Source organism: Polypterus senegalus, chromosome 6, assembly GCF_016835505.1.
Source record: "Polypterus senegalus isolate Bchr_013 chromosome 6, ASM1683550v1, whole genome shotgun sequence".
Classification (NCBI taxonomy): Eukaryota; Metazoa; Chordata; class Cladistia; order Polypteriformes; family Polypteridae; genus Polypterus; species Polypterus senegalus.
Window position 1 is genome coordinate 69,456,630 of NC_053159.1, and position 27,850 is coordinate 69,484,479.

Below are 27,850 nucleotides of genomic sequence, written 5' to 3' on the forward strand. Positions count from 1 at the left end.
AAAACAACCCCAGACCATCACACTACCACCACCATATTTTACTGTTGGTATGATGTTCTATTTCTGAAATGCTGTGTTCCTTTTACGCCAGATGTAACGGGACATTTGCCTTCCAAAAGTTCAACTTTTGTCTCATCAGTCCACAAGGTATTTTCCCAAAAGTCTTGGCAATCATTGAGATGTTTCTTAGCAAAATTGAGACGAGCCCTAATGTTCTTTTGCTTAACAGTGGTTTGCGTCTTGGAAATCTGCCATGCAGGCCGTTTTTGCCTAGTCTCTTTCTTATGGTGGAGTCATGAACACTGACCTTAATTGAGGCAAGTGAGGCCTGCAGTTCTTTAGACGTTGTCCTGGGGTCTTTTGTGACCTCTCGGATGAGTCGTCTCTGCTCTTGGGGTAATTTTGGTCGGCCGGCCACTCCTGGGAAGGTTCACCACTGTTCCATGTTTTTGCCATTTGTGGATAATGGCTCTCACTGTGGTTCGCTGGAGTCCCAAAGCTTTAGAATTGGCTTTATAACCTTTACCAGACTGATAGATCTCAATTACTTCTGTTCTCATTTGTTCCTGAATTTCTTTGGATCTTGGCATAATGTCTAGCTTTTGAGGTGCTTTTGGTCTACTTCTCTGTGTCAGGCAGCTCCTATTTAAGTGATTTCTTGATTGAAACAGGTGTGGCAGTAAGCAGGCCTGGGGGTGGCTACGGAAATTGAACTCAGGTGTGATACACCACAGTTAGGTTATTTTTTAACAAGGGGGCAATTACTTTTTCACACAGGGCCATGTAGTTTTGGATTTTTTTTCCTCCCTAAATAATAAAAACCATCATTTAAAAACTGCATTTTGTGTTTACTTGTGTTATATTTGACTAATGGTTAAATGTGTTTGATGATCAGAAACATTTTGTGTGACAAACATGCAAAAGAATAAGAAATCAGGAAGGGGGCAAATAGTTTTTCACACCACTGTATACCATCAATGGTGATGAGAGCTGGCTTGGTATGAAAATCACTACCAGCTGAAAATCTGCTAAGAGAAAGTAAATTCCTTATTGCCTACAGCACCAGTCGGATCCAGATTCAAGCTTCTGTCACAATTCTAGAACAGAGATTCAAAATAATCTGGGTCAAGCCTTGAATTAATACATATATAAACGTGTGGCATAGTGGTTGACACTTTGGACTTCAGACCCTGGAGTTGTGGGATCAAATTCCACTACTGACACCATGAGACCAAGAACACGTCACTTAAGTTGCCTGGGCTCCAACTGCAAAAACAAATCAAATGTAACCAATTTTATGTCTCAAATGTTCCAAGTTGCCTTGGACAAAGACATTAGCCAAACAAGAAAATCTAAATGTACAAATATAAATAGATAAGTTCAAGGCTATAAATAGCTAAACCAAACCTGCTGGTTGATGTTTTCATTGCATCAAAGCATCTTCTGAAGCTTGACACTTCTTTCCAAAGATAGTTGAGACGACCACGTTCTCCATTAATACAGGATTTTAGCAACTAAAAAAATATAAAATGAAAACAAATAAGGATGTTCCCAAATCAAATATCTTTAACTAACAGTTAAATAATGAATGATTCACAGTACATTAACTGGTAGAAATAAGAAAGCCTTTTAAATTAAATCTGAGTTAATCTTACTACTAAAAAAAGAAGAACTTTGGGGAATATTACACTGAAGAAATGGATAGGTCACGTGGTAGGATGCCACTGTAACTTAAGTAATGCCTCACAGGAGATAACTGAATAAACATTAATGAATTTCTTAGGCATAATGTTATTAAAGTATACTACAAATGAAGGAAAAAAATCATGTAGCAGTCAGTTTTTCTGACCAGGGATCTATTACTCCAGAGAACCTGTCAGCTTGTCTTTATTAGCTAAAAACTGAAAAGAAAAAAAAAAACAAAACAAACAAAAAACACCAGCAGGCTGTGCTATGAATATTTCTGAACTTGCAAAACCCCCTTCCTCCACATTTTGCTTTTCCTTATCTTTATCATCATTCAAAAAGATCTTTACTTAAAAGACTGGCTGACCACATTTTAAATTGCACAAACAAGCACGGCATATTTAAGTTTATTGAGAAAGGTACTCAAGAACACAACTTCCTATGGCCAATTAATGTATTCAATGATTGTGAAAAATGCATTTGACTTGAAAAATATCAAAAATATCATTGAATTCCTTGGCTTGCTTCTTTTAAAAAATTTAACTTAAGTATAATTTACAGAATTAATTAGGTATGTGTTGACTGCACCTAAACACAATAGTAATAATGTATTGACAAAGCAAACAATGATGAAGCATATGTTCACATTTTCCCAAAGACTGGTTACTTATATCAATTCAAAGTTTTTAATACATCTGCAAATTAGAGAGATCCTATATATTTGTTACTAAAAGATGGCATAAATGGTATATCTTTGTTAGACAAAGTGGTTTTAGTTATACAGTTAATTATATGCAAAAAATGAGACACTGTGTGTGTTTACACACACAAAACCTGGAAGAGGCAAGTAACCCAGTTAAGATTGTGGAGTCCATGTATGGAGTTCTCCTTTGGCAAAATGCTCTGATTTAATTAAAATTTGCTAAAAAAAAGATTAAACAAAATTTCCACAATGATTCTGAAAAAAGACATACACCTGTGACTCCTGAGCAGTGTGGGGAACATTTCTTTAAAAGGGAACTTTGTCATGTTACTCATAACTTACATTAAAGTAACTTAGTATGTTATTGAGTTGCTTATTATGAAACGAAGTACATTATACAGTGTGTTATTTTCTTCTCTTATAAGAAGAACTGTACATTAAACTGGCCATTATTTCTTATTAAACCTCAAGCCCAAACATGAACTTTAATGAAAACAGACCAAAAAACACAGCCAAACGTAATCATTTTCTATGTTTTATAAATATGCTTTGTCCTTCACATGCTGTTAAATAAATAACATTGATTCCCTTTCTCCAAACCCAACCCATGCCTATGAAGATTTATGGTATACCAACAATGGCCACTGAATTACCCAATCATACTGTTTCAACATATTTATTGCAAATAGCTCAATGAAAAGTAAACTAACACTTTATTAATAAATTTCTGTTACTGGATTGCATGCAGCACACCCTTTTCAGTTTGGCTGTAAAGGAATTAAGGAGCGGTGCACCATTACATTTGCTTCTTGCTTTACACCCATTGCTACTAGAATAATAATAGCACAAGTACTTTCTCTTCAATAAAATAACTATTCCATTAAGTTAATTGTTACTTTAAAAAGTAATCACACTACGTCACACACATTACTTTTATCATGTTTTCCAGACAAGTACTGCTCCAGAGATTGTGTTGCTCAGTTTAGCACTGTACGTTCATCTTGTCAACATAAATTTAGAGATTTAATAAATGATTATTTCAGGAAAAGTAATAATGCAATTACTGATAGCCCAACCATTTATGGCTGTATGACTTATGGCTGTTTAAAGCATGTGCAAAACAAACAATGCACATACAGAGTGCAAAAAACACAGAATATGAAATCAAAACTGTAACCTGGTTAGTGATTTATTTACATGGACACTTATCTAGAAAACTCACAGAGAAATCTAAGCGTTTTAACCTATTTTCTAACAGACCAATGCCCCGGTTTTTCTGACTGGAATAAGGGTTTACATAGCATTTTAGAAACCACATTTCTGTGAATAACCAGGCTATTTAAGTGCAAGTAAATACATTGAGTTATGATCACATCCTGTAACTTCCAGCTGGAGTAAATTAATAAAACAAACCCCTTGAGGAAATGGCTCAGATGATTGTGTTCACTGCTAAGGGTCATACATTAAGATTATTCAGAACTCCTGTCACACAAATAGGTTACCTTTTATTTCAAAAGAAATTACAAAAATACAATTAATTTAAAATGACTAATAACAAATAATATTAACCATTAAGTAAAATGAAAAATGGGATTATCAGATGCCAACAGATCTAGCTACCTACAGTAAGTGTTAACGTGTTACCTGTGTTTCTGTGTAGCGGCATTTTGCTGAATATTAGGACAGGTGGCTAACTATCTAATCAGCTCTAGTGTAAATATCAGGATTGGTGGAGTGTCGTCCAATCCACATTGTATCATTTTATTCCTTGCATCAACAAGAACACTGTAGTCAAATCAATTTAGGGGATTCAAAAATAGCCCTTGATTAGCTGTTTCCTCCATAAAGTTAAAGGAATTGATGGTTTGGTGAGTTCTTTAATTTTAGTAACTCCAAAATTAAAAAAAAAATGTTGCAAAAGCTTCTGGTAAGAGTACGCCTGCAATATTTTCCAAAACTCATGACAAATAATGCTGTGGAATTGGTAATTCATTACTTATTTCCACAATCTAACAGTGTCTTACAAACATTGATTTCAAAATGAAATTTTACTCACAAAATATAAAACACTGCCAACTGGTGCTGTGAGGAATGAGGTGATAATAATTGTCTTAAAGTACTGTTACATGTTCCAGGGTTGGCTCCTGCCCCAAGATCTTGAAACAGCCGAATTAAGACAGTGTGATAATCAATGTATGGACATGATATTGTTTTGTTACTTTACTATGTGTCCAAAATGTAGACTTGAATTAGTTCCATGACAAAGGACACACATTAGTACACGATTAAAGTAAGTGCTGTAAAATTATGTATTACTTACTGAGCAACCCAGCTAAGGTGGGCTGAAAACTAAGTAATCAATGTAGCTATCATGTTTTTTATTTGATACATGGGTTGTCTATTTGGTCTGGTATAATAATACTGACCCGATTCCTTCACCTCACAGTGGCCTTTTCCTTTTTAGATAGCACCGTCTGTTTTTGCCACTTCCTCTAGGCATCACTTGTTAACCTGACCACTCTTATAGTGTATTTTACTGGAATAATGCAGCTGTGGTCACTACTTCAGGACTATGAATGAAGGTAGGCAGAGTTTGCAACCTGAAAAGGCCAGGTGGGAGTTCACATGGGAGTAAGGGTGGTCTTCTTCTTTGTAATAGAAGTAGGTGTGTAAAAGAGTAAGAGAAGCAGTGAGTGTAACTGCCTCACTATCACTACTGTTCAAACCTGTTATTCTGGCAGGCTTTTTCTGTGGCCCAAGCAACTGAAAGGCAAAGTAGCTGTGTCAGGTTGCAGAATTTCTGATTTGAAATAAATATGCCCATATTTTTACTATATATACAGTATATAGGTTGTAATAAAGAGACAAGAATCGTTCAAGGTTTGGGGTTTCATCAGTCATTTCATACAAGAAATCAAAAGACCCTGAAGGGAGAAAGAACGGACATTTTATGGAGGCGGACCGGACATTGATGTGAGGAATGCTGGGATAGTCGTGATGGATTCTGGGATTGTGACGTCATCAAGGGTCAACAGAGGGGTTGAATAGACCCGGAAGTGTGTGCTTCCTATAGCCGTCCGGGCGTTGTTTACGGCTGTGAGGCTTCGGACTTTCTGAAGAAGGAAAGAAAGACAAGTTAGTACACTGCCGTCGACCCCTCGCGGGACGTTTTCTGAAGCAAACCGGGTCGATCCGCTGTTTCCCAAACACTCGTGCGTGACAAGGTGAACAAGAAATATTCCTGCATTTTACAGTCCACACCCAGAAAAAATAACACTTCAGTCAGTGTATGGCATCCAAAACAAGTTTCTACCAGCCAACCAACTATGTCAGTTTTGACTAGGGCAGGGGTCCTCAATCCCAGTCCTGGAGAGCCGCAGTGGCTGCAGGTTTTTGTTCTGATCTGGTTACTTAATTAGAAAGCAATTCTTGCCAATAAAGCACTAACCAGCTATGAAATTAAATTAACTCTGCTATGTCAGGTCATTCTCATATCCTAGATTTTCTTTCCCTTTCTATCATGCAAATGATTTGAAGGCTAAAATGGATGAGTAATTCTCAGTCCTTCACTTTTTTCTCTTCATTTTTCTTCCAAGTATTTAATTAAACCCAATAGTGCAGATAAATACACACAAGTGTAAATGTAAATAAGCTAAATGGAGAAATGCTGCTCTCTCTTGTCATTTGCATGTTGTTGATAATAAGGAGCAATTAAAAAAGCTGTTTAAGACAAAATTAAGCAAAATGGGCTCAAAATCACTAAAGTGAAGCAGAAGTGTTACTTTAGCAATAAGTGCTTTTTATTAAGCAACTGGGTTGGAGCAAAAACCTGCAGCCACTGCGGCTCTCCAGGACCGTGATTGAGGACCCCTGGACTAGGGTAACTGAAAAAAAAATGGTACTATGATGTTTGGGATAGCTTGGGCTCTTAAAAGCCTTGTGAATAAACAAGAATAAATGTTTAGGATATTCCAAGGAAAACTGTGGCGATAGACAGATCATTTATTAATCCCAAGGGAAAATTCACATACTCCAGCAGCACCATACTGATAAAAAACAATATTAAATTAAAGAGTGATAAAAATGCAGGTAAAACAGACAATAACTTTGTATAATGTTAACGTTTATAGGTCGAATTGAAGAGTCATATCGTGTGGGGGTGTACAGTGACAGCAGTCTGTTGCTGAAGCTGCTCCTCTGTCTGGAGATGATACTGATCAGTGGATGCAGTGGATTCTCCATGATTGACTGGAACCTGCTCAGCACCCGTCGCCCTGCCACGGATGTCAAACTGTCCAGCTCTGTGCCTACAATAGAGCCTGCCTTCCTCACCAGTTTGTCCAGGCGTGAGGCATCCATCTTCTTTATGCTGCGTCCCCAGCACACCACAGCGTACAAGAGGGCGCTTGCCACAACTGTCTGATAGAACATCTGCAGCATCTTATTGCAGATGTTGAAGGACACCAGTCTTCTAAGGAAGAATAGTCGGCTCTGTCCTCTCTTGCGTAGAGCATCAGTATTGGCAGTCCAGTCCAATTAATCATCCAGCTGCACTCCCAGGTATTTATAGGTCTCTACCCTCTGCGCAAAGTCACATCTGATGATCACAGGGTCCAGGAGGGGCCTGGGCCTCCTAAAATCCACCACCAGCTCCTTGGTTTTTCTGGTATTTGGGTGTAAGGGGTTTGAGTCACACCATTTAACAAAGTCCTTGATTAGGTTCTGATACTCCTCCTCCTGCCCACACCTGATGCAGCCCACGATAGCAGTGTCGTCAGCAAACTTCTGCATGTGGCAGGACTCTTAGTTGTATTGGAACTCCGATGTATATAGGCTGAACAGGACTGGAGAAAGTACAGTTCCCTGCGGCGCTCCTGTGTTGCTGACAACAATGTCAGACCTGCAGTTCCCGAGACGCACATACTGAGGTCTGTCTGTAAGATAGTCCATGATCCATGCCACCAGGTATGAATCTACTCCCATCTCTGTCACCTTGTCCCTAAAGAGCAGAGGTTGAATGGTGCTGAAGGCGCCAGAGAAGTCCAGAAGCATAATTTTTACAGAACCACTGCCTCTGACCAAGTGGGAGAGGAATTGGTGTAGCATATAGATGATGGCATCCTCTGCTCTCACCTTCTCCTGGTATGCAAACTGCAGAGGGTCAAGAGAATGGCGGACCTGTGGCCTCAGGTGGTGAAGCAGCAGACGCTCCATGGTCTCCATCACATATGACATCAGGGCAATAGGCCGGAAGTCATTCAGCTCACTAGGACGTGATACCTTTAGGACTGGGGTGATGCAAGATGTTTACCAAAGCCTCGGGACTCTCCCCTGTTCCAGGCTCAGGTTGAAGATGCGCTGTAGAGGACTCCCCAGTTCCAGTGCACAGGCCTTCAGCAGTCGTGGTGATACTCCATCTGGACCCACTGCTTTGCTGGCACGAAGTCTCCTCAGCTCTCTGCTTACCTGGGCTGCTGTAATTGTGGGTGGAGATGTCTTTCCTATGCTGGTATCAGTAGAACGATGGGTGGAGGGTACAGTACTTCAAGTTGAGAGTGGGTTAGGGTGGTCAAACCTGTTAAAGAAGTTGTTCATTTGGTTTGCTCTCTCCACGTCTCTCTAGATGGTGGCACCCCGCTTCGAGCTGCAGCCAGTGATGATCTTCATCCCATCCCAAACTTCCTTCATGCTGTTATTCTGCAACTTCTGCTTCAGCTTTCTCCTGCACTGCTCCTTCACCACCCTGAGCTGGACTCGGAGTTCCTTCCGCATGCGTTTGATCTCATGCTGATCACCGCCTTTAAAAGCCCTTTTCTTCTGGTTCAAAAGGCCCTTGATGTCACTTGTAATCCATGGCTTGTTGTTAGCATAGCAGCGTACTGTTCTTACTGGAACTACAATGTCCATACAGAAGTTGATGTAGTCAGTAGTGCAGTCAACAACCTCCTCGATGTTCTATGTGACCCCTGCAGGATATCCCAGTCCGTAGTTCCAAAGCAGTCTCTCAGAGCCTGCTCTGCCTAAGGGGGCCACTTCCTGAATGAGCGTGTGGTTGTAGGTAGCTCCCTCACTCTTGGTATGTAGTGAGGCTGAAGCAGAACCAGGTTATGGGGTTATGGTCTGCTTTCCCAAGCACAGGCAGCAGGTATTTATAAATATATTTAGGGGTTAACATGATCATGCACTGTTAAGTGTTACAACAAAGTCCATCTGTCTAAATTATAAATTATTATCACATTATTTCCTAAAAAACCTACTTCTTTTAACCATATTATTTTCTGCATGTTAATTTCTTTAAAATAAAAATGGATGTGAAAATATATTCCATTATTTTGCATTATAATGTGAATAAAATTATTTAAAACCATCAAAACCAAAAGTACGGTGTGAGGGAACTGTGTGCAGGCAGTGTGCTACAATGAGAAAGTATGCTGAGAAATGTCTACTAATGAGGTCTCTGGATCTGTGTGATACTCCTTTGTTGTTATGGGTTACAAGGAGGCACATGACATCCATAGGCAGAGACTCAGTGAAGCACATCTGAAGAATGTTTTATTTCAGCTGTTATGTTTTATTTTGTCTAACTGTTGTCTTTTTGTGCAAAAATAGTATGTTTCAGTTTTATACTGTGAGCTGTATTGCTTAGTCTTAGAATGAATGGGTCAGTGTTTTTCTTTATTATATGTTCAAGTCTGTGAAATCAGTCTATTAGAACATTTTTTTTACGTCTCATGACTGCCAATGTCGTTTTCAATCCTTATAAGGCATAATTAGGAGTTGGGGATTGCAAATGAGGAGGAGTGACAGCAATCAAGAGGTGGTGCTTTGTAAATCTGATTGTCAGAAAATTAAAAGATGAAGTGAACTACACACAAAGTAAGTATTAGAATTACAGAGACATCAATTCAGTCTGCAGCTACTGGTAAAGGCACCAGTCATTATATGTGATTTATCTTTCCCTGCAATGTGCCTAATTAAGTCATTTTAAAGCACATCTCAACGACAGTATTCTGAAATCAGAACTTGTCCTGCTGTCACTTACCTGTCCCTAACTAATATTAGTTCATCTCCTTCAGGCAGCATCAAAAAGCTCCCTAATATCTGTTATTCTTGAAAAGTTAGTAATTTCATTTACAAAGTTTTCAAGCAATTTGCAAAAGGCATTTTTAATTATTACTTAAACAAATGGGGTTGGTTTTGTTTTTACAATTTGGAAAATGTGTTCTAGTTCTTATTTGTTCAGTGCTCTTCATTGCTCTTCTTTTTCTTTCGGCTGCTCCCATTGGGGTGTCGCCACAGCAGATCATCTTCCTCCATACCTTTCTGTCCTCTGCATCTTGTTCTGTTACACCCATCACATGCATGTCCTCTCTCACCACATCCATAAACTTTCTCTTAGGCCTTCCATTTTTTCTCTTCACTGGCAGCTCTATCCTTAGCATCCTTCTCCCAATATACTCAGCATCTCTCCTCTGCCCATGTCCAACCAACGCAATCTCGTCTTTCTGACTTTGTCTCCCAACAGTCCAATTTGAGCTGACCCTCTAATGTACTCATTTCTAATCCTATCCATCCTCGTCACACCCAATGCAAATCTTAGCATATTTAACTCTATCTTTAACTCTGCTACCTCCAGCTCTGTCTCCTGCTTTCTGGTCAGTGCCACCATCTTCCACAAATATAACATTGCGGGTCTCACTACCATCCTTGTAGACCTTCCCTTTCACTCTTGCTGATATCTGTCTGTCACAAATCACTCCTAACAATCTTCTCCACCCATTCCACCCTGCCTGCACTCTCTTTTTCACCTCTCTTCCACAGTCCCCATTACTTTGTACTGTTGATCCCAAGTATTTAAACTCATCCAACTTTGTCAACTCTACTCCTTGCTTCCTCACCATTCCACTGACCTACCCCTCATTTACACATATGTATTCTGTCTTGTTCCTGCTGACCTTCATTCCTCTCCTCTCTACAGTCCCTGACAAAAGTCTTGTCACTTGTGTACAAATTGACCTGAAGTGCCGCTAAAATATATTTCTAATCAAGATTTTGTTACAAGAAATGGGTCATTTCAATCCCATCAGCTTTTGTAATAATGTTTTAGTGCAAAACGAAACTGACAAAAAATATTCTAATATTCGCAGCTTGGTAAAGCCCATTGAGTCAATTTTTGGCAAGACATAAGTGTTGTTGCCTTGTCATATGAGCTTCACCTGTGACTAATAATGGATCCATTAGGTCTCAGGTGTGTATAAAAAGAACCCCAGTACACTAGACCTTCACATCAACTGCAACTAGACCTCTGCAAACATGCCTAAGATTCACCCTGAGACTAAAGTGTTGATTATCAAGAGGCTGAAGACCAAATCCACTGCTGATGTGGCAAACACCTTCAATGTGTCTCAGAGTCAAGTTCAGTGGATAAAATAAAGATTTGAAGAGTCTGGAGACGTTTTTGACAAGCCCAGGTCAGGAAGACCCCGCAAGACAACTGCTCGAGAGGACCGTTTGTTGGATCGAAAATCCAAGGCCAGCCCATTTTCCACTGCAGCAGAGCTCGACGAGACCTGGTCACCTGAAGTCCCTGTGTCAACCAGAACAGTTTGTCGGATTCTGTCTCGAAATGGCCTCCATGGTCGAATCAGTGCCCATAAGCTAGCACTAAACAACAGAAAATTGAAAAACTGTGTGGCATTTGCCAAGGCCTACAGCCTGCTAAAAGGATGAACGCTGGAAAAGTGGCAGAAGGTGGATTTTTCAGATGAATCTTCTGTTGAATTACACCACAGTCACCGCAAATATTGCAGGAGACCTACTGGAACCTTAATGGAGCCGAGATTTACCCAGAAAACAGTGAATTTTGGTGGAGGCAAAATCATGGTCTGGGGTTACATCCAGTATGGGGGTATGCGAGGGATCTGCAGGGTGTAAGGCAACATCAATAGTCTGAAATACCAAGAAATCTTAGCTACCTCTTATATTCCCAACCATAAAAAGGCCAAATTCTGCAGCAGAATGGTGCTCCATCGCATACTTCCATCTCCACATCAAAGTTCCTTAAAGTGAAGAAGATCAAGATGCTCCAGGATTGGCCAGCCCAGTCACCAGACATGAACATCATTGAGCATATGTGAGGTAGGATGAAAGAGGAAGCATGGAAGACGAAGCCAAAGAATATTGATGAACTATGGGAGGCATGCAAGACTGTTTTCTTTGCTATTTCTGATGACTTCATCAATAAATTGTATGAATCCTTGCCAAACCGCATGGATGCTGTCCTTCAAGCTCATGGAAGTCATACAAGATATTAAATTTGGATCTCACAGCACCACTACTTAATTTGCTGACATATTTTTGGATTTGCAGTAAAGTTGTTCATTTTCTGTATAGGCGACTAAACTTTTGTCTTGCCCAAATTTGACCTTTCTGTCTTGATTAAATAATAAATATTTTTTCAGTGAAACTAATTTATTTCAGTGCATTAAACATCATTTGGGAGGGCTTTAGCTTTTCATATGAGCTATTTCTAACACCAGTTGATTAATTAAAAGTCAGGTTAATAGCAGGAGTTTCTACAAAATAGAGAAGCGACAAGACTTTTGTCAGGGACTGTAGAGCATATCTCCACCTCTCCAGGGTCTCTTCAATCTGCTCCCTACTATTGCTTCAGATCACAATGTCATCAGCAAACATCATAGTCCACAGGGACTCCTGTCTGATCTTGTCTGTCAACCTGTCCATCACCATTGCAAATAAGAAAGGGCTCAGAGCTGATCCCTGATGTAATCCCACCTCAACCTTGAATGCATCAATCACTCCTACTGCAGACCTCACCATGGTCACACTTCCCTCGCACATATCCTGTACAACTATTACATACAGTGAGGAACATAAGTATTTGAACACCCTGCGATTTTGCAAGTTCTCCCAGTTAGAAATCATGGAGGGGTCTGAAATTCACATTGTAAGTGCATTCCCACTGTGAGAGACAGAATGTAAAAAAAAAATTCAGGAAATCACATTGTATGATTTGTACAGAATTTATTTGTATTGCACTGCTGCACATAAGTATTTGAACACCTGAGAAAATCAGTGTTAATATTTGGTACAGAAGCCTATGTTTGCAATTACAGAGGTCAAACGTTTCCCGTAGTTCTTGACAAGGTTTGCAAACACTGCAACAGGGATTTTGGCCCACTCCTCCACACAGATCTCCTCTAGATCTGTCAGGTTCTGGGGCTGGCGCTGAGCAACTGGCTGTGTGCTTCGGGTCATTGTCATGTTGGAAGACCCAGCCACGCCCCATCTTCAGTGCTCTGACTGAGGGAAGGAGGTTGTTGCTCAAAATCTCACAATACGTGGCCCCATTCATCCTCTCCTTAATACAGTGCAGTCGTCCTGTCCCCTTCGCAGAAAAGCACCCCCAAAGCATGATGTTTCCACCCCCATGCTTCACAGTAGGGACGGTGTTCTTGGGATGCAACTTCTCCTTCTTTTTCCTCCAAACACGTTGAGTGAAGTTTAGACCAAAAAGTTCTATTTTGGTCTCATCTGACCACATGACTTTCTCCCATGCCTCCTCTGGATCATCCAGATGGTCATTGGCAAACCTCACATGGGCCTGGACATGTGATGACTTGAGCAGGGGAACCTTCCGTGCAATGCGTGATTTGAAACTATGACAGCATAGTGTTCTACCGACAGTGACCTTTGAAACTGTGGTCCCAGCTCTCTTCATGTCATTGACCAGCTCCTCCCATGTAGTTCTGGGCTGATTCCTCACCTTTCTTATCATCTGTGATACCCCACATGGTGAGATCTTGCATGGAGCCCCAGTCTGAGGGTGACTGACAGTCGTCTTTAGCCTCTTCCATTTTCTGACAATTGCTCCAACAGTTGATCTGTTTTCACCAAGCTGCTTGGCAATTGCCCCGTAGCCCTTTCCAGCCTTGTGGAGGTCCCCAATATTGTCTCTGGTGTCTTTTGACAGCTCTGTGGTCTTGCCCATGGTAGTAGTTGGAGTCTGACTAACTGTAGGGTGGACAGATGTCTTTAAAGAGCTCAGACAGGTGCTACTAATTAAGATTACTAAGTGGAGTAGAGGTGGACTTCGTAAAGGCAGAGTAACAGGTCTTTGAGAGCCAGAATTCTTGCTGATTGCCAGGTGTTCAAATACTTATGTGCAGCAGTGCAATACAAAAAAATTCTGTATAAATCATACAATTTCCTGATTTTTTTTTTACATTCTGTCTCTCACAGTGGGAATGCATATACAATGTGAATTTCAGACCCCTCCATGATTTCTAAGTGGGAGAAATGGGTGGGTGTTCAAATACTTATGTTCCACACTGTACTTCTCTGCCACTCCAGACTTCCTCATGCAAAACCACAACTCCTCTTGAGGCACCCTGTCATATGCTTTCTCCAGGTCCACAAAGATGCAATGCATCTCCTTCTGACATTCTATATACTTCTCCATCAACACCCTCCGAGCAAACATCACATCTGTGGTGCTCTTTCTTGGCATGAAACCATACTGCTGCTCACTAATCATCACCTCACTTCTTAACCTAGTTTGCACTACTCTTTCCCATACCTTCATGCTGTGGCTCATCAATTTTATCCCCCTGTAGTTACTACAGTTCTGTACTTCCCCTTTATTCTTAAATATCGGCATTAGTAAAAAAAAAAATAATAATAATTTTTTTTGCATTTATATAGCGCTTTTCTCACTACTCAAAGCGCTCAGCAATTGCAGGGCCCAACAGAGCAGAGTCCCTTTGGCATTTACGGGATTCGAACCAGCAACCTTCCAATTGCCAGTGCAGATCCCTAGCCTCAGAGCCACCACTCTCCTTCTCCACTCCTTAGGCATCCTCTCACTTTCCAAGATTCCATTAAACAATCTGGTTAAAAACTCCACTGCCATGTCTTCTAAACACCTCCATGCTTCCAAAGGTATGTCATCTGGACTAACGGCTTTTCCATTCTTCATCCTCTTCATAGCTGTACTTACTTCTTCCTTGCTAATCCGTTGCACTTCCTGATTCACTATCTCCACATCATCCAATCTCTTATCTCTCTCGTTCTCTTTATTCATCAGCCTCTCAAAGTACTCTTTCCATCTGTTCAACACACTCTCCTCACTTGTGAATACATTTCCATCTTTATCCTTTATTACCCTAACCTGCTTCACATTTTTCCCAGCTCAGTCCTTCTGTTTAGCCAATCGGTACAGGTCCTTTTCTCCCTCCTTAGTGTCCAACCTCTCATACAACTCATCGTACGCCTTTTCTTTAGCCTTCACCACCTCTCTCTTCACCTTGCGCCTTATCTCCTTGTACTCTTGTCTTCTATCTGTATCTCTCAGACTATCCCACTTCGTCTTTGCCATCATCTTCCTCTGTATACTCTCCTGTACTTCCCCATTCCACCATCAGGTTTCCTTTTCCTCCTTCCTCTGTCCAGATGTCACGCCAAGCACCTTTCTTGCTGTCACCCTTACTACATCAGCTGTATTTTCCCAACTGTCTGGTAATTCTTCACTACCACCCAGTGCCTGTCTCACCTTCTCCCTAAACTCAACCTTGCAGTCTTCCTTTTTCAACTTCCACCATTTGATCCTTGGCTCTGCCCTCACTCTCTTCCTTTTCTTGATCTCCAACGTCATCCTACAGACCACCATCCTATGCTGCTTAACTACACTTTCCCCTGCCACCACTTTGCAGTCTTCAATCTCCTTCAGATTAATTCTTCTGTATAGGATGCAATCTACCTGTGTGCATCTTCCTCCACTCTTGTATGTAACCCTATGTTCCTCCCTCTTCTTAAAATATGTATTCATTGAGCTTCATTTATTTTTTTATAAAAATCTGACGTCAAAAATTTATTATATAAACACTGATATAATAATCAGGTAAAACCCATATATTCTGTTTTGAGTATAAGCCTAAATAGGGTACTTTTTAGGGAAACGTGTTGATTTCTTATTGTGCAGTTGTTTACCTTGTTAACTACATTTACAGCCCTCCTTATTATCATTAGAAAAACCAGAGGTACAGTCAGTGTAATAATAATAGAAATACACCATATGAAGAGTAAATGCTTAAACTCACAGTAATGGAGTATGAACTTGACAATATGTTAAATAGAAACTTAGAGGAAGATAAATAATACAAATCCAGATTTGAACTGCAGCTTACATTAGACGCTGACAAAACAGCCAGTCTCAAGCAAAGCTTATTGGAATTATCCTCAAACAAACCATTAACTCAGGACTGCTAGGCAGTCATGAAAATTCTACATATTGACCTCAAAACATACCTAAAGATAAAAAATGCCATAATTTTTACATTCTGAAATCTTTATTGGATATTTTGTATTTTTTAATTGATATCAGTGCAAACTGCTAGGTGTTGGCTTTGACTTTGTACTGTTGATGATCTGAATCTTTATTTTTTGTTTAACTTATTTGGAATGTACAGTACAAAAATAAATTAATTTACCATTCTGGAGTAATCATGATGAAAGAAAACAATGATGTAATGTAAACATGTCATTGATTCTCAATACATGAAAAAAGACACATCTTTTTAAGTAAGAGAAATGCCACACATAGTAATTGAACAAAAAAAGAAGAGCAACATGAGAGAGAAGACCATCACAGAGATAAGATGTCTATCATTTGCTGTAAATTGCTCAGCCGTTGGGATGACAGAATTATTCAAGTTTCTGGGCACTGTGCTGTCACAAAATCTTAATTGGGACAATAAGGCCACGTGCATTATTAAGAAAGACTATCAGAGAATGTTATTTTTGCATCAGCTTAGGAAATTCAATCTCCCTCAAGTAATATCGGTCCAATTCTACATGGCCATCATCAAGCCCATTCTGGCACTTTCAAGTCCATTCCGGTACAACTGTCTGATTTGGTGCTGCCAATATGCAATGCAGTATGAAAGACTGTAAAAGGACCATAGGCTGCAAATTACTGAACACTGAAGTCCCATATGAGTCCAGGGTAAGGAAGAGGGCTGCAAAGATCATTGCTGATCCGACTCACCCAGGACATCACCTGTTCCAAAGACTTCTCTCTAGTAAATGTCTTGGTGCAGTGAAAGCTAAAACAACACATCACTTAAACAGATATTCTTACTAATCAGGAATGAGCTTCTACTTAGTATTTATGTATACCTCCACACTATACTGCCTGGATATTGAAATACTACTATCTCTTTATTTTTTTGCATTGCCCTTGTATATTGCATCATATTTTATCATTTTATATTTTATCTTCTTATATTTATCTTTGGTATTCTGTGTTGTCTTTAAATGCTGCACAAATAATATGAAGACAGATACCTAGTATACATTAGTGTACCTGGCCAATAAAGTGAATTCTAATTCTGAGGCTTAGGGAGTAAAAAGGAAAGGAGACAGGACTATCCCTTGTGGTGTTCCAGTGTTGCTTACATCCATATCAGAGACAAGTCCTTGAGTCTCACAAATTGCAGTCTGCCGGACAGATAGTCTGTTATCCATGACGTAATAGGCTCATCAGTGTGTATATCTCTGAGCTTACCCCTTAACAGGATTAATGGTATTGAAGGCACTGGAGAATTCAAAAAACATAATCCTCACTGTGCTGCCAGCTTTGTCCAGGTGAGAATAAGTCTTGTGGAGCATATAGATAATTGCATCATCCACACCAATCTTTGTCCAATAGGCAAACTGCAGTGGGCTCAGGTGGTCCATTGCAATTGGAATTCATATGGTCAAGGACCATCATGTCAAAAGATCTTTATGATGTCAGCTTTAATCGCCTCAAGTTATTAGACATTAGGTGAATAGGCGTCTGCCTAGGCATCTGCCTTCTTTGGAACAGAACAATGCAGGATTGTTTTCCACTTTCTGGAGCCTTAGGGGCAGACTGAACATGTGTCAGATGACACCACAAACTTGGTCAGCACAGGCCTTCAGAATTCAAGGGCTGACTCCACCTGTTACTGTGGCTTTTCCTGTGTGTAGTTTCCGCAGTTGTCTTCTCACTTGGTCTTCAGTTATTGACAGCCTATACTGATGTTCAGAGGTGGAATCCTCACTGAACATTCTAGAAGTAGTGGTAGGAGCTGTTGAAGTAGTAGGGATGGTGTGTGGCAAGTGGTTATTGGAAGAAGGGGGCAGTGGGAGGAAAAAAATATGAAAAATTGGTTCAGGGTGTTGGCTTTGTCCCCATCTCCTTCTAGCACCTGAGAATTGGATTGCTCAACTTCAATAATTATGCCTAGACCACTTAAGTCATCTTTCATCATGTTCCAATTAAGTTTGTTCTCTACTTCAGCCCTGTAAGCTTCCTTTCCTTCACTTAGTTTCTTCTTTAGCATTCACTGTGTTTCCTTCAGAGCTTCTTTGTCACTGGATTTGAATGTTCTCTTTTTCTCATTCAGGAGCCATTTAAGCTCCTTAGTAATCCAGAGCTTGTTGTTTGAAAAGCAACACATTGTATTTGAAGGTACCACAGTGTCTACACAGAAATGCATACAGTCTGTAAGGCAGTGACTGAGAACCTTAATATCATCACAGTGTGACTGGCACATCATTTCCCAATATATTATTTGGAAGCAGTCATTGAGAGCCAGTTTAAACTTCAGGTTCTACTTCCTTACCAACCCAGTGATAACCGGGTGCTGTCAAATAACAGGCTTGTAGCTGGGAATATGATAAATCAGATTGTGCCCAGATCTTCCCAAAGTTTCTAAAGGCTTACACTTAACACTAGAATTACCAGAGCCTACGAAAAAACTCGTAGATCCGTCCCTCCTTAAATTGCTTCGCACTTCTCCATCAGCGTCTTTTGTCCTGTAAATGGGTGGATAAGCAGCAAACAGCAAGCAGCTTGCTATCACATCCCCTACCCCGCACAGTTTTCTCAGCTCAAGTCTGTTTATAAAGGTAAATAGGTAAATAACATTTGATCAGGCTTTTATATAAGTAAAATATGAATGTTAATGTTTTGGGCACACGCACCGTCCTTACATACACCGTTCTTTGTATGTAAGAGACAGATTGAATGTTATTTACCTTTATTTATTTACTTACTTCCTACAGCGTAAAGTCACAAGTAGAGTGCAGAGCTTCCCATGTACATATACAAATTACAGCGATGGCAAAAGTGCATTCTTGCTCCGATGTAGAACTGTCGTCATGATCTGAGTTGACCTCTGTTATAGCGTGTCTATGTGAAAACAGCAGTGTCAGATGCGGGAGGGTTTGGTTGGGATCGTGAGTGTGGCTGAGAAAGTAAAACTGAATAAAAAAAAAAAAAAACAAAGCTAACCTTTACAAGTATCATAAATTACACCGGCTGTTACAGACTGGAATCCAATGTATGTTTTATTCTAAAATAGTAAGAATACAAGCAGCTCACTTCTCAAAACAGGCTCGTCCAGGATCGAACCCGTTAAGTTTTGATTACCAGTCAACAGTTTATACCGTTGCGCCAGTGAAGCGGTCATACCAAATGCAAGTCAATGTCACACCCTAACGCGTGTTCTTTTTCTGCAGTTATAATTTTTAATAAAAGCACATTTGTTCTGTTATATTTGTACTTTTTATGAAAGTATTTCTTTGATATTTGTAATTCATGTCTACATTTTGTCAATTATTACTAAAACATGAAAAACGTTTCTGTTTTAACGATGTGTTTACATAGATCCTTGTAGACACGGAACACATATGAAATGCAAGTGTTCCAAATAATGATATAGTATTTATAAAAGGTGTCAGTTGAGAAAACTGTGCGGGGTGGGGGATGTGATAGCAGGCTGCTTGCTGTTTGCTGCTTATCTACACATTTACAGGACAAAAGATGCTGATAGAAAAGTTAAAAGCGATTTAAGGTGGGACAGATCTACGAGTTTTTTCGTAGGCTCTGGTAATTCTAGTGTTAAAAGCATCTTTAAAATTTGAATAGATCTGGTCCAGCTTGTTATTTCCTTGAGTGGAACATGATGCAAAGTAATGGAGAGTTGTCATTGTTCCTTCCAAAGGTACATTGTTGAAGTCATCAGAATGATATATCATTAAAGTACTGAAGACAGAGTGAATTATTCTTGTTGCTAAGTTCCCATTTGCAGAGGAAGGAATGTAAACATTGTCACACACATGTGCATGGGAAGCAGCTAAAGGGCTTGAGTCGATGGGAACACAAACCACTTGGAAACGAGAAGGAATACAGGTGGAGGGGGAGGAGGGGTTGAGTGAGTGATCATAAATGGTGATGAGTGGTGATCGTAAATGGGTTTAAGACCAAAGCCTTATTCAATTCTGACAGCAACATTACCATTGTTGTCCGCCGGTTTGTGCTACCATGACAGTGGTTAAAGATTAACACCAGTATAATCTGTGTCCACGGAGAAATCCGCTGGTGCAGGTCTGCCACATGTGTCATCAGTTGTAGAGGATCGGTACAGAAATTAACCGTGGCGGTCCTCCCAAATCCACCACTCCCAGTGATACTGGGGCGGAACTAGGGTTGCCACCTTTTTATTGCTGTTGACCTGGAGACTAGGCTAGGATGGCCCAAAAAAAAAACTTAAATTGTAAATATGTTAAAGATAAGAATCTAACTTATTTATGAAATAAAACAAACTATATTATCTAAAAGACTATATTATAGTGTCAGAAAACTTTCATTTCCAAATCAAAATAAAATTTGTATTTTGATTGAAATAAACCTCATTTTCATAGAGTTTAATGTCATAATAACGTAAACTATTATTGCTAATCATGAAAAGATACTAAAATAAAACAAAATTATAGAAGAAAACAACAAATATAAAATAGGTAACTGAAATCAGTTACCTACAATAAAATTAGAATAAGTACTTGAATAAAAGCAAGAAAAATAAAATATATACTTCTATAAAACACAGCTTTGACTAACTTATTCTATTAACCTAATGAAAAACAATTAAAGCTGCAAATGCCAGCAAGAATCAAATATAAAACTACTAAGAAGAAAAATAAATAACAAATAAAACAAGAAAATATTAAGATTTTTTGCTATAGACGAAAACAAATAATAATCACGTTTTATTTATTAAACTTAAATTTATATTGACTGTTACTTTGACAAGCACTTAGTAGTAGTGCCTTTTGTTCTTTTTTCTCCAAGAATTCCACAAATTGTTGACAAGACATATAAAAGTTTATTTTCAAGCATAACTCTGCCTTAACTAAACCAACCTGCATTCTGTTTCTTTTTTCTCACCAAAGATTCAACATTAAAGAAAAGATTCTTTCAGGAAATATGTTGCTGACAGGAATGGATAGCAATTTGCTAACAATCTTAAGCAAATCAGGTAGATCAGAGGTTTGAAAAATTTTACACCAAATTTCATTATTTTCAAAATTTGTATGGCCTTTTTCGAGCTCCTGCAGTCCACTTTTAAGAATAACAATTTCATTGTATAATGCATCTTCATCAATGTTATTAACCTTTGCTGCATCTTTAGCTTCCAGTATTTTTTGATAGCTGATGTTTGCTTTATTCTTATTTAAATTTAAACAGTCAAAATACTGAAAGGGACTCTTTTGGAAATCATAATACCTCGCTATACAGTCGACTGTTTTTTTGTACACTAGATTCGCCTCTTTCACAAAAATGTATTCTTCCTTTGTTGGAAAGTACTTTAAGGCAGCTAGTACTTTGCTTCCAAAAGATTGATCATTTTGTCTTTGAGTTATCTGTTCGGTCAAATCGGACATAATTTCATGTAATTCAGTGCTGGTTAAGTGATTTCTTTTTGGTTTGGCAATGTGGATATTTAAAATGTTCATATAACAATGAACAAAATAAATGTAGCACTCTGAGACTAGAATCTCAGAACTAAGATCATCTTCTAGTCCATGCTCCTGTTTTTTATGAACTTCCAGATATTTTTATCGCAGTTTTCTTCTCATAGATCAAGAAAATATTTTTTGACAGCTGGTCAACAATGTAAAAGTCTATCAAGAGTGGCATACAAAGAAAGGCATCTTGTTGTTACATGGCGCAACATTTTTTGGTAGTCCATTTCCAGGTATATAAAACACTCCTTTGGAACTTCAGATTTCTTGTAACTGTTAGAAAATCTGTGTATATTTTCAAAACCAAATTTTCAATGTCATATGAAAGAGCTTTCGATGCATTTCTGCCTGCATTAAATATCACATGGCAATTACAATTTGCTTTCAGTAATCCTGCATTACGATCTAGAAGTTTTTTGTGAACGGAATTATGGAGACCATAGTTCATGGTAGTTGTCTGCACTATATGAACTTATGTCCGAAATTTTAAGTTAACACTTTTCTAAAGTTGTCAGTATGCTTGTTGTTATCGATGCAGAAGATTCATAGTTATTTTCTATAAAGTCCAAGAGTTTATTCTGTATTCCATTTTTAATGCTGAAATATCTTTCTGTGACCAGAAATAGCTTTTGGTTTCTTTTATTGGAAGCGTCAGACAGAATGGCGTCTGTTAATGACAACTCTGTATTGGCTTTCATTTCATCCAAGACATTCTATATACGTTTAGGAGCTAGACAGTTCTCTGTGATGGCTCCTGCTTTTGTTCTCCTACAATGCACTTTTCTCGCCAATGCAGAATCTCAATACAAGTAAGAATTAAATTTTATGGCACAATCTGTGCTTAAGTAACTGTGGTGATGGTTGATACCATGATAGACCTGGGCAACTTCAATCATAGTTACAAGACTTTCTTCATTACTACTCTACTTTGGAAAAAATGAAGTCACTAACTTATTTTTAGCACTGCTGGTTACGGCAGTAGAATGCCCTTTACTTTTTAAATGCGTTTTTATAGCCTTCTCACCTTCATATTTTATGGTGAATTTTACACTACCAAGAATACATTTTGCAGTAAAATTGCCCACTTTAACAAGCCAGTCTTTGTAATCATTATTGTGACTCCAAGAATCTTGAAAAGAAGTGGAATATTTATTCTTTTTCTTAGCAGGCATCGCATCCACAGAAGATGTAGTTGGCCACTCTGATATCGCCTCATTTGAGTCGCTTTTTCTGCTTCCATCACTATCATCGCTCATGGTTCAAAAACAAATTTCAAAGACAACAGAAAACTAAGTAATCTAGCAAACGCAAGACTTGTGATTCGCAAGGAACAAGTCTTAACGGCCAGGAAAAGAGATTGGGGAAGGAACGAATTTCGCCTTTCCTTGCGACGAGACATTACCACGAATCCTGAGAAATTCAAAACACAGTGTAGTTAAACTAAATCAGTAGCAGGCAGTTTTCGGAATTTCCTTTGTTGAGTGTTAAATAATTTGTCTCCTGGAGAAATTGACGTTTGACCCGGAGTCTCGAGGGCTGAAACCTGGAGACTCCAGGCCAAACCTGGAGAGTTGGTAACCCTAGGCATGACTGGTCTAAAATTTAAAGCGGTGAAACACATACCACTCCTGGTTTTAATTTAGGCCTATTTGTAGACAGGGATGAGCCGTCTCAAGCTGCCTCCACGCTGTGTAGCCAGCCGGCAGAGAGAGACGAAGCAGCCTCCCTGAGTGACGTGGTAACTCCCAGACAGTTGTGAGCCAATATGTTATCCTCCAGCATGGGAGGAAACCACTCCACTTGAGGTCAGCCTGGACCCTCTCTCCATTTTACAGTTTCAATTTAGAGAGATGCCAGCTTCTTTTAAAAGGGAGCAGTGGAATGACGATTCCCTTAAGTTTGCAAAAAATGCAGTGGTCCTGGTCAACACCCAACGCACCCATCAGTCGATGCCACAGGGTCCTCACTTTGTTTTGGAGAATTACCTTCTGTATCGCATAGCAGAGCATGAGGGGCAGAAGCAGAAGCTACTGCTAATCCCGTGGACCTTCCAGCAGCAGGTCTGCGAGTTAGCATACACCCACCTCCTAGATGGCCATTTGGGCTCCGAGAAAACCCTGTAGCGGATCAAGCTTTGCTTTTATTGGCCAGGAATCAATAAGGAGGTTCATCGCTTTTGCACATCCTGTCCGGAGTGTCAATTGCGGCAAATTCCAAGGAAGGACCGTGCTCCTCGTGTTCCTATTCCCCTTATTGATGTCCTGTTTCACAGAATTGGGGTCGATTTAGTCGGTCCACTAGAGCAGTGGTCCCCAACCTTTTTGACACCAAGGACCGCTTTACTAGAAGCAAATTTTTCGGGTGGGGGGGTGTATTATGAGCGGAATTTACATTACATTTCTATTATTAAGTTATAATATCATAATAGAAATTATACAGCTTACCATAAATGCAGAATTAGTGGGAGCCCTGAGCTTGTTTTCCTGCAACCAGACAATCCCATCTGGGGACGATGGAAGACCATGACACGCAAAGTGTGTTGCTTATGTTCAGTCTACTCAGTAATGTTGTTTTGGTTGCTGTCACTGCAGAAAGCACTGCCTCACAAAGATAGGATGTTGAAAATTGAAACAGCTTCAATAGCTTCTTTCGCATTATTTTAATCTTCTCCTGTCTACAAGTTATGCTGTCGAGAATTTTTCTCAGCATTTCCTTGTGACAATACACTTTCAGGGTACGAATGATGCCCAATCCCAATGGCTGAAGCACTGCTGCACAATTGGGTGGGAGGAATTCAACACAAACATTATCTAAATGTGGAAGCATGTTGTGGGCAGCACAGTTATCAATCAGAAGCCGAATCATCTTTTTCTTCGTCTTCATATTGTGAGGTTTCTGAACCCTTTTGGGATCCCCCCCATTCAACGGGAACGTCATGCTGAAGTGTGTCCTGAAGCGTGATTGCCACGTATGTGTAAGATTGTTTGTTTGTTGCCGGGGCAGGGCAATAGCAGGCTCACAGCATGTTGTCCCGTTGACAAAGATCCCAAGAGAGTTTAAAAACCTCACATTTTTTGAATGAGTGCCACGTTAATATGAATGTTTCTTGAATGAGCATCACTAAACCACATAAAAACTGCTTTTTCGGTGTCTTGAAATGCAGCAGTTCGCATACGTTTTGCAACCCGAGATTCTTCTTCTTTTTTTGCATATAACAAAGACATATGTCATTCCAACAAATTGCACATCACAAACATTAACACTGTTATTTTTTTTTCGTGTCTGCCATTTCTATAGAAGGGTGACAATGAGTTAAATTCCAATGGATGCTTTTCAAATGTTGATGAGCAATAAGCAAAAGGTATCACTGAAAACCACAGAAAACAAAAACAGCAAAAAAAAAACAGTATGAGGAAAGTTCGAAGAAAGAAATTGTTTTTTACAATGTTTCTGTTTGGGGATCGTTGTGCAAATGTGCACAACTGAGCTGCGACCACAGAACGAACTGCTCTGTGGATAATTCATTCAAGGTCACTTCATTGTAATGAAAGTATCTGCTGAATGTACGTCGTAGTAACGAGATTTCTATAGACTCGTGTCATATGAGGAAACTGTCGGGACCATAAAAATACTTTATGGTATTATATGTTGTAATACTGTCTCACCTTGGTCTCTCTCCACTCTCTGTGCCGCTGCAAAGCCCCGCCCGCCTACCATTTCCTCAGTGAACGGGGCAGCCTTTTTGCTGTAGCCCTTCACTGAGTGAGTCTCTGTGGCCAGCAGTTCTCTCACAGCCCAGCTGTCAGAGAGAATTGGTAGGGATCTTTGTGCGATCCGGCATCCCTAAGGAAGTCCTGGGATGCCTTTTACCTCAGAGATGTTCACTGCCAAGTTACCTAAAATAAAGCATCTAAAGAACGTGGTGTATCATCCTCAAACTGACGGTCTGGTAAAGAGATTTAATCAGACTCTCAAACAAATGCTTTGTAAGGTGGTCAGTGAGGACGGAAGGAATTAGGATCAACTCCCTCCCCTCGTCCTTTGTGCCTATTGGGAAGTCCCACAAGCCTCCACAGGGCTCTCCCCTTTTGAATTATTGTATGGACGACAACCCCGGGGCATATTAGATATTTTAAAAGAGGGATTGGAAGAAAAGGATATATCATGCAATTACATAATAGATTTGGTAAAATTCAGCCCCTCCTTAAAAGTCACATGGAAGAGTCACAAGCAGCACACGTCCAATATTACGACCGTGACGCGTCTCTCCGGGAGTTCCTACCTCCCACTCTAAGTTACTAGCCGATTGGCAAGGTCCATATAAAGTTAAGGAGAGGAAAGGACTCGTCGACTATTTGGTGAATCAACCCAATTGTCAGCAGAGGGAGCAGGCTTATCATGTAAATCTGCTGAAACCGTGGAAGGACAGAGATCCAATCCCTCCTCTGGCCAGCCCCACTCGCTCTTTGCTCACACGGGTAGCCTTAACTTCGGTACGGATTTAAGTCCCAGACAGCGATGGGAACTGAAAACTGTTATCCTGTCTGTCCCGGAGGTGGTGAGTGAAAACCCCAGAAGGACCTCTCTGATTGAGCATGACATTGTGACAGAGCCCAAGGTTCTTCCAAAAGACAGCACATTAACCAAAAATTATTTTTAACATGCTGTTATAGTGGAATAAGTTTGAGTCAATTTCATTATGCACCAAATAAAATTCAAGCCTACAAAGTGTACATAATATTATCATACATTGAGGGCCTTAAATTTCTGCTGACATTTTACATGAAAGTCAACTGCACTGCCTTCTATAAAATGAACCATTTGTGGAGAAACAGTTTGTGTTTTATTACTTAGATACAATACATATACATATACATATATACATAGTGATAGTAATTATAGTAGTATAGTACAGTAATATAATATAGGTAAAATTTGAATGTGACAAATAGAATTTGATTTGATTCTGATTTTATTTAAGAAGGGCCATGAGTAATTAGCCACAGAATATATTCTTACAAATAACTGGGATGTATCAGAGGTAGTTTCCTATTTTGCACTTGATGCAGTTCAGATAGGCTTGAGTTCAGGTTCAAACTACGGGGCTCTGCTACCTGGAAGTTGGAAGTAAGTTTGGAGAACTGATTCATGAATGCCATAAATCAAATAAATGATTATGGGGTCGTAGTTATTATGATTTACTATGTACCACCACATACTTATGTAGTACTACATGAAAGAAACATGAAAATAAGTGCCAACTTGAAAAGTATACTTACTTGAAAAAATGGAGTACTACACAAAGTTTACCACTAAAGTTTTAAACAAACTGATTACATTTTCCACATGTTTATTCTATATGCTTCATTGCAAAAAATGTGCTTAACAAAATATAGTACCATGTAGAACCCCAGGCCTGCCTATTTTATGCAATTTTTTTTAAAACAAAAAATAAAATTTTTTTGAAATATAATACAATGCTTTAAGTATTTAAGTCTCCTGTAAAAATACTACAATGTTTATTTTGTATTACAAACCTTTGATACAAGGTTCAACACTGGAGCAAAATTGGTATTGAAAAAAAACATTTCATTATTTTCTCTTTTTTGCAGATTACAATAACAACAACATTTATTTATATAGCACATTTTCATAAAAATAATGTAGCTCAAAGTGCTTTACATGATGAAGAAAGAAAAAAGACAAAATAAATAAATAAGAAAAATAAGACAAAACTCAGTAACATAGAATAAAAGTAAGGTCCGATGGCCAGGGAGGACAGAAAAAACAAAAAAAAAATCCAGACTGCTGGAGAAAGAATAAAATCTGCAGGGGTTCCAGACCATGAGACCACCCAGTCCCCTCTGGGCATTCTACCTAACATAAATGATCAGTCTTCATTCTATTTAGGGTATTTATGGAAGGACTTGATGATGATGGTCATGTGGACTTTTGGCCTTTAAAGTAGTATGTTATTAAAATCATAGATTTTAATAACATATAGATTAGCATATAGATTAGAGTAGTATGTTATTCAAATCAATGCTTCAGAGTTCACAGTGAAAAAATCTTACCTCTCGCTCCTTTTCCCATTTTTCTTCCTTGCACTTAAAGTCATCAAGTTCCCCTCTCCAATCAGTAATCAGTTCTTCCAGCAGAAAGCTTTCACAACTTTCCATACCAGGGCCTGACTTTGTTGGTACATTGCATCTACATAAAACAAACAAAAAGGAAATAAATAAATGTAATTCAAACATACAGTAATAACCTTGCTGATACAAGTCTGAAGAAATGACTTGAATACTGAAGTCATAAATATTTAAAAATGTACATAAACCTGAGCAACTGACTATCAGTATCAGCAACACTTTTTAAAAAAGTGGCAGAAATCCATCAATGAGTTTTACTAGTGTTCAAAGCAAGGTAATGGTAATAAATATATTACCAGATATTTTTGCACACCTACACCAGGGTTTGACAGTCTTTTTTTCAAATTGACCTATATTCTGCCTTGTTACCTTGTGGTGCTCTGTATTGCAAACTTTTCAAAGTATCTTGTGAAGATATTTCCAAGCAAAACAAGACTTAAAATATTCATGCATTGACTAA

The 27,850-nt window shown here is 39.1% G+C and overlaps 1 protein-coding gene across 4 annotated transcripts in view; it reads right to left on the bottom strand.

The window, feature by feature from the left end:
- Nucleotides 1-27,850, bottom strand: part of LOC120531142 (centrosome-associated protein CEP250-like) — a 328,524-nt gene that overhangs the window by 217,690 nt on the left and 82,984 nt on the right. For all 4 annotated transcript variants that reach the window (XM_039756280.1, XM_039756279.1, XM_039756281.1 and 1 more), the window contains 2 exons: nt 27,316-27,451; nt 1,408-1,514 (listed from right to left, as the gene is read on the bottom strand). In XM_039756280.1, coding sequence (XP_039612214.1) covers nt 1,408-1,514; nt 27,316-27,451 — 243 coding nt within the window. The remainder of the gene's footprint in view (nt 1-1,407; nt 1,515-27,315; nt 27,452-27,850) is intronic.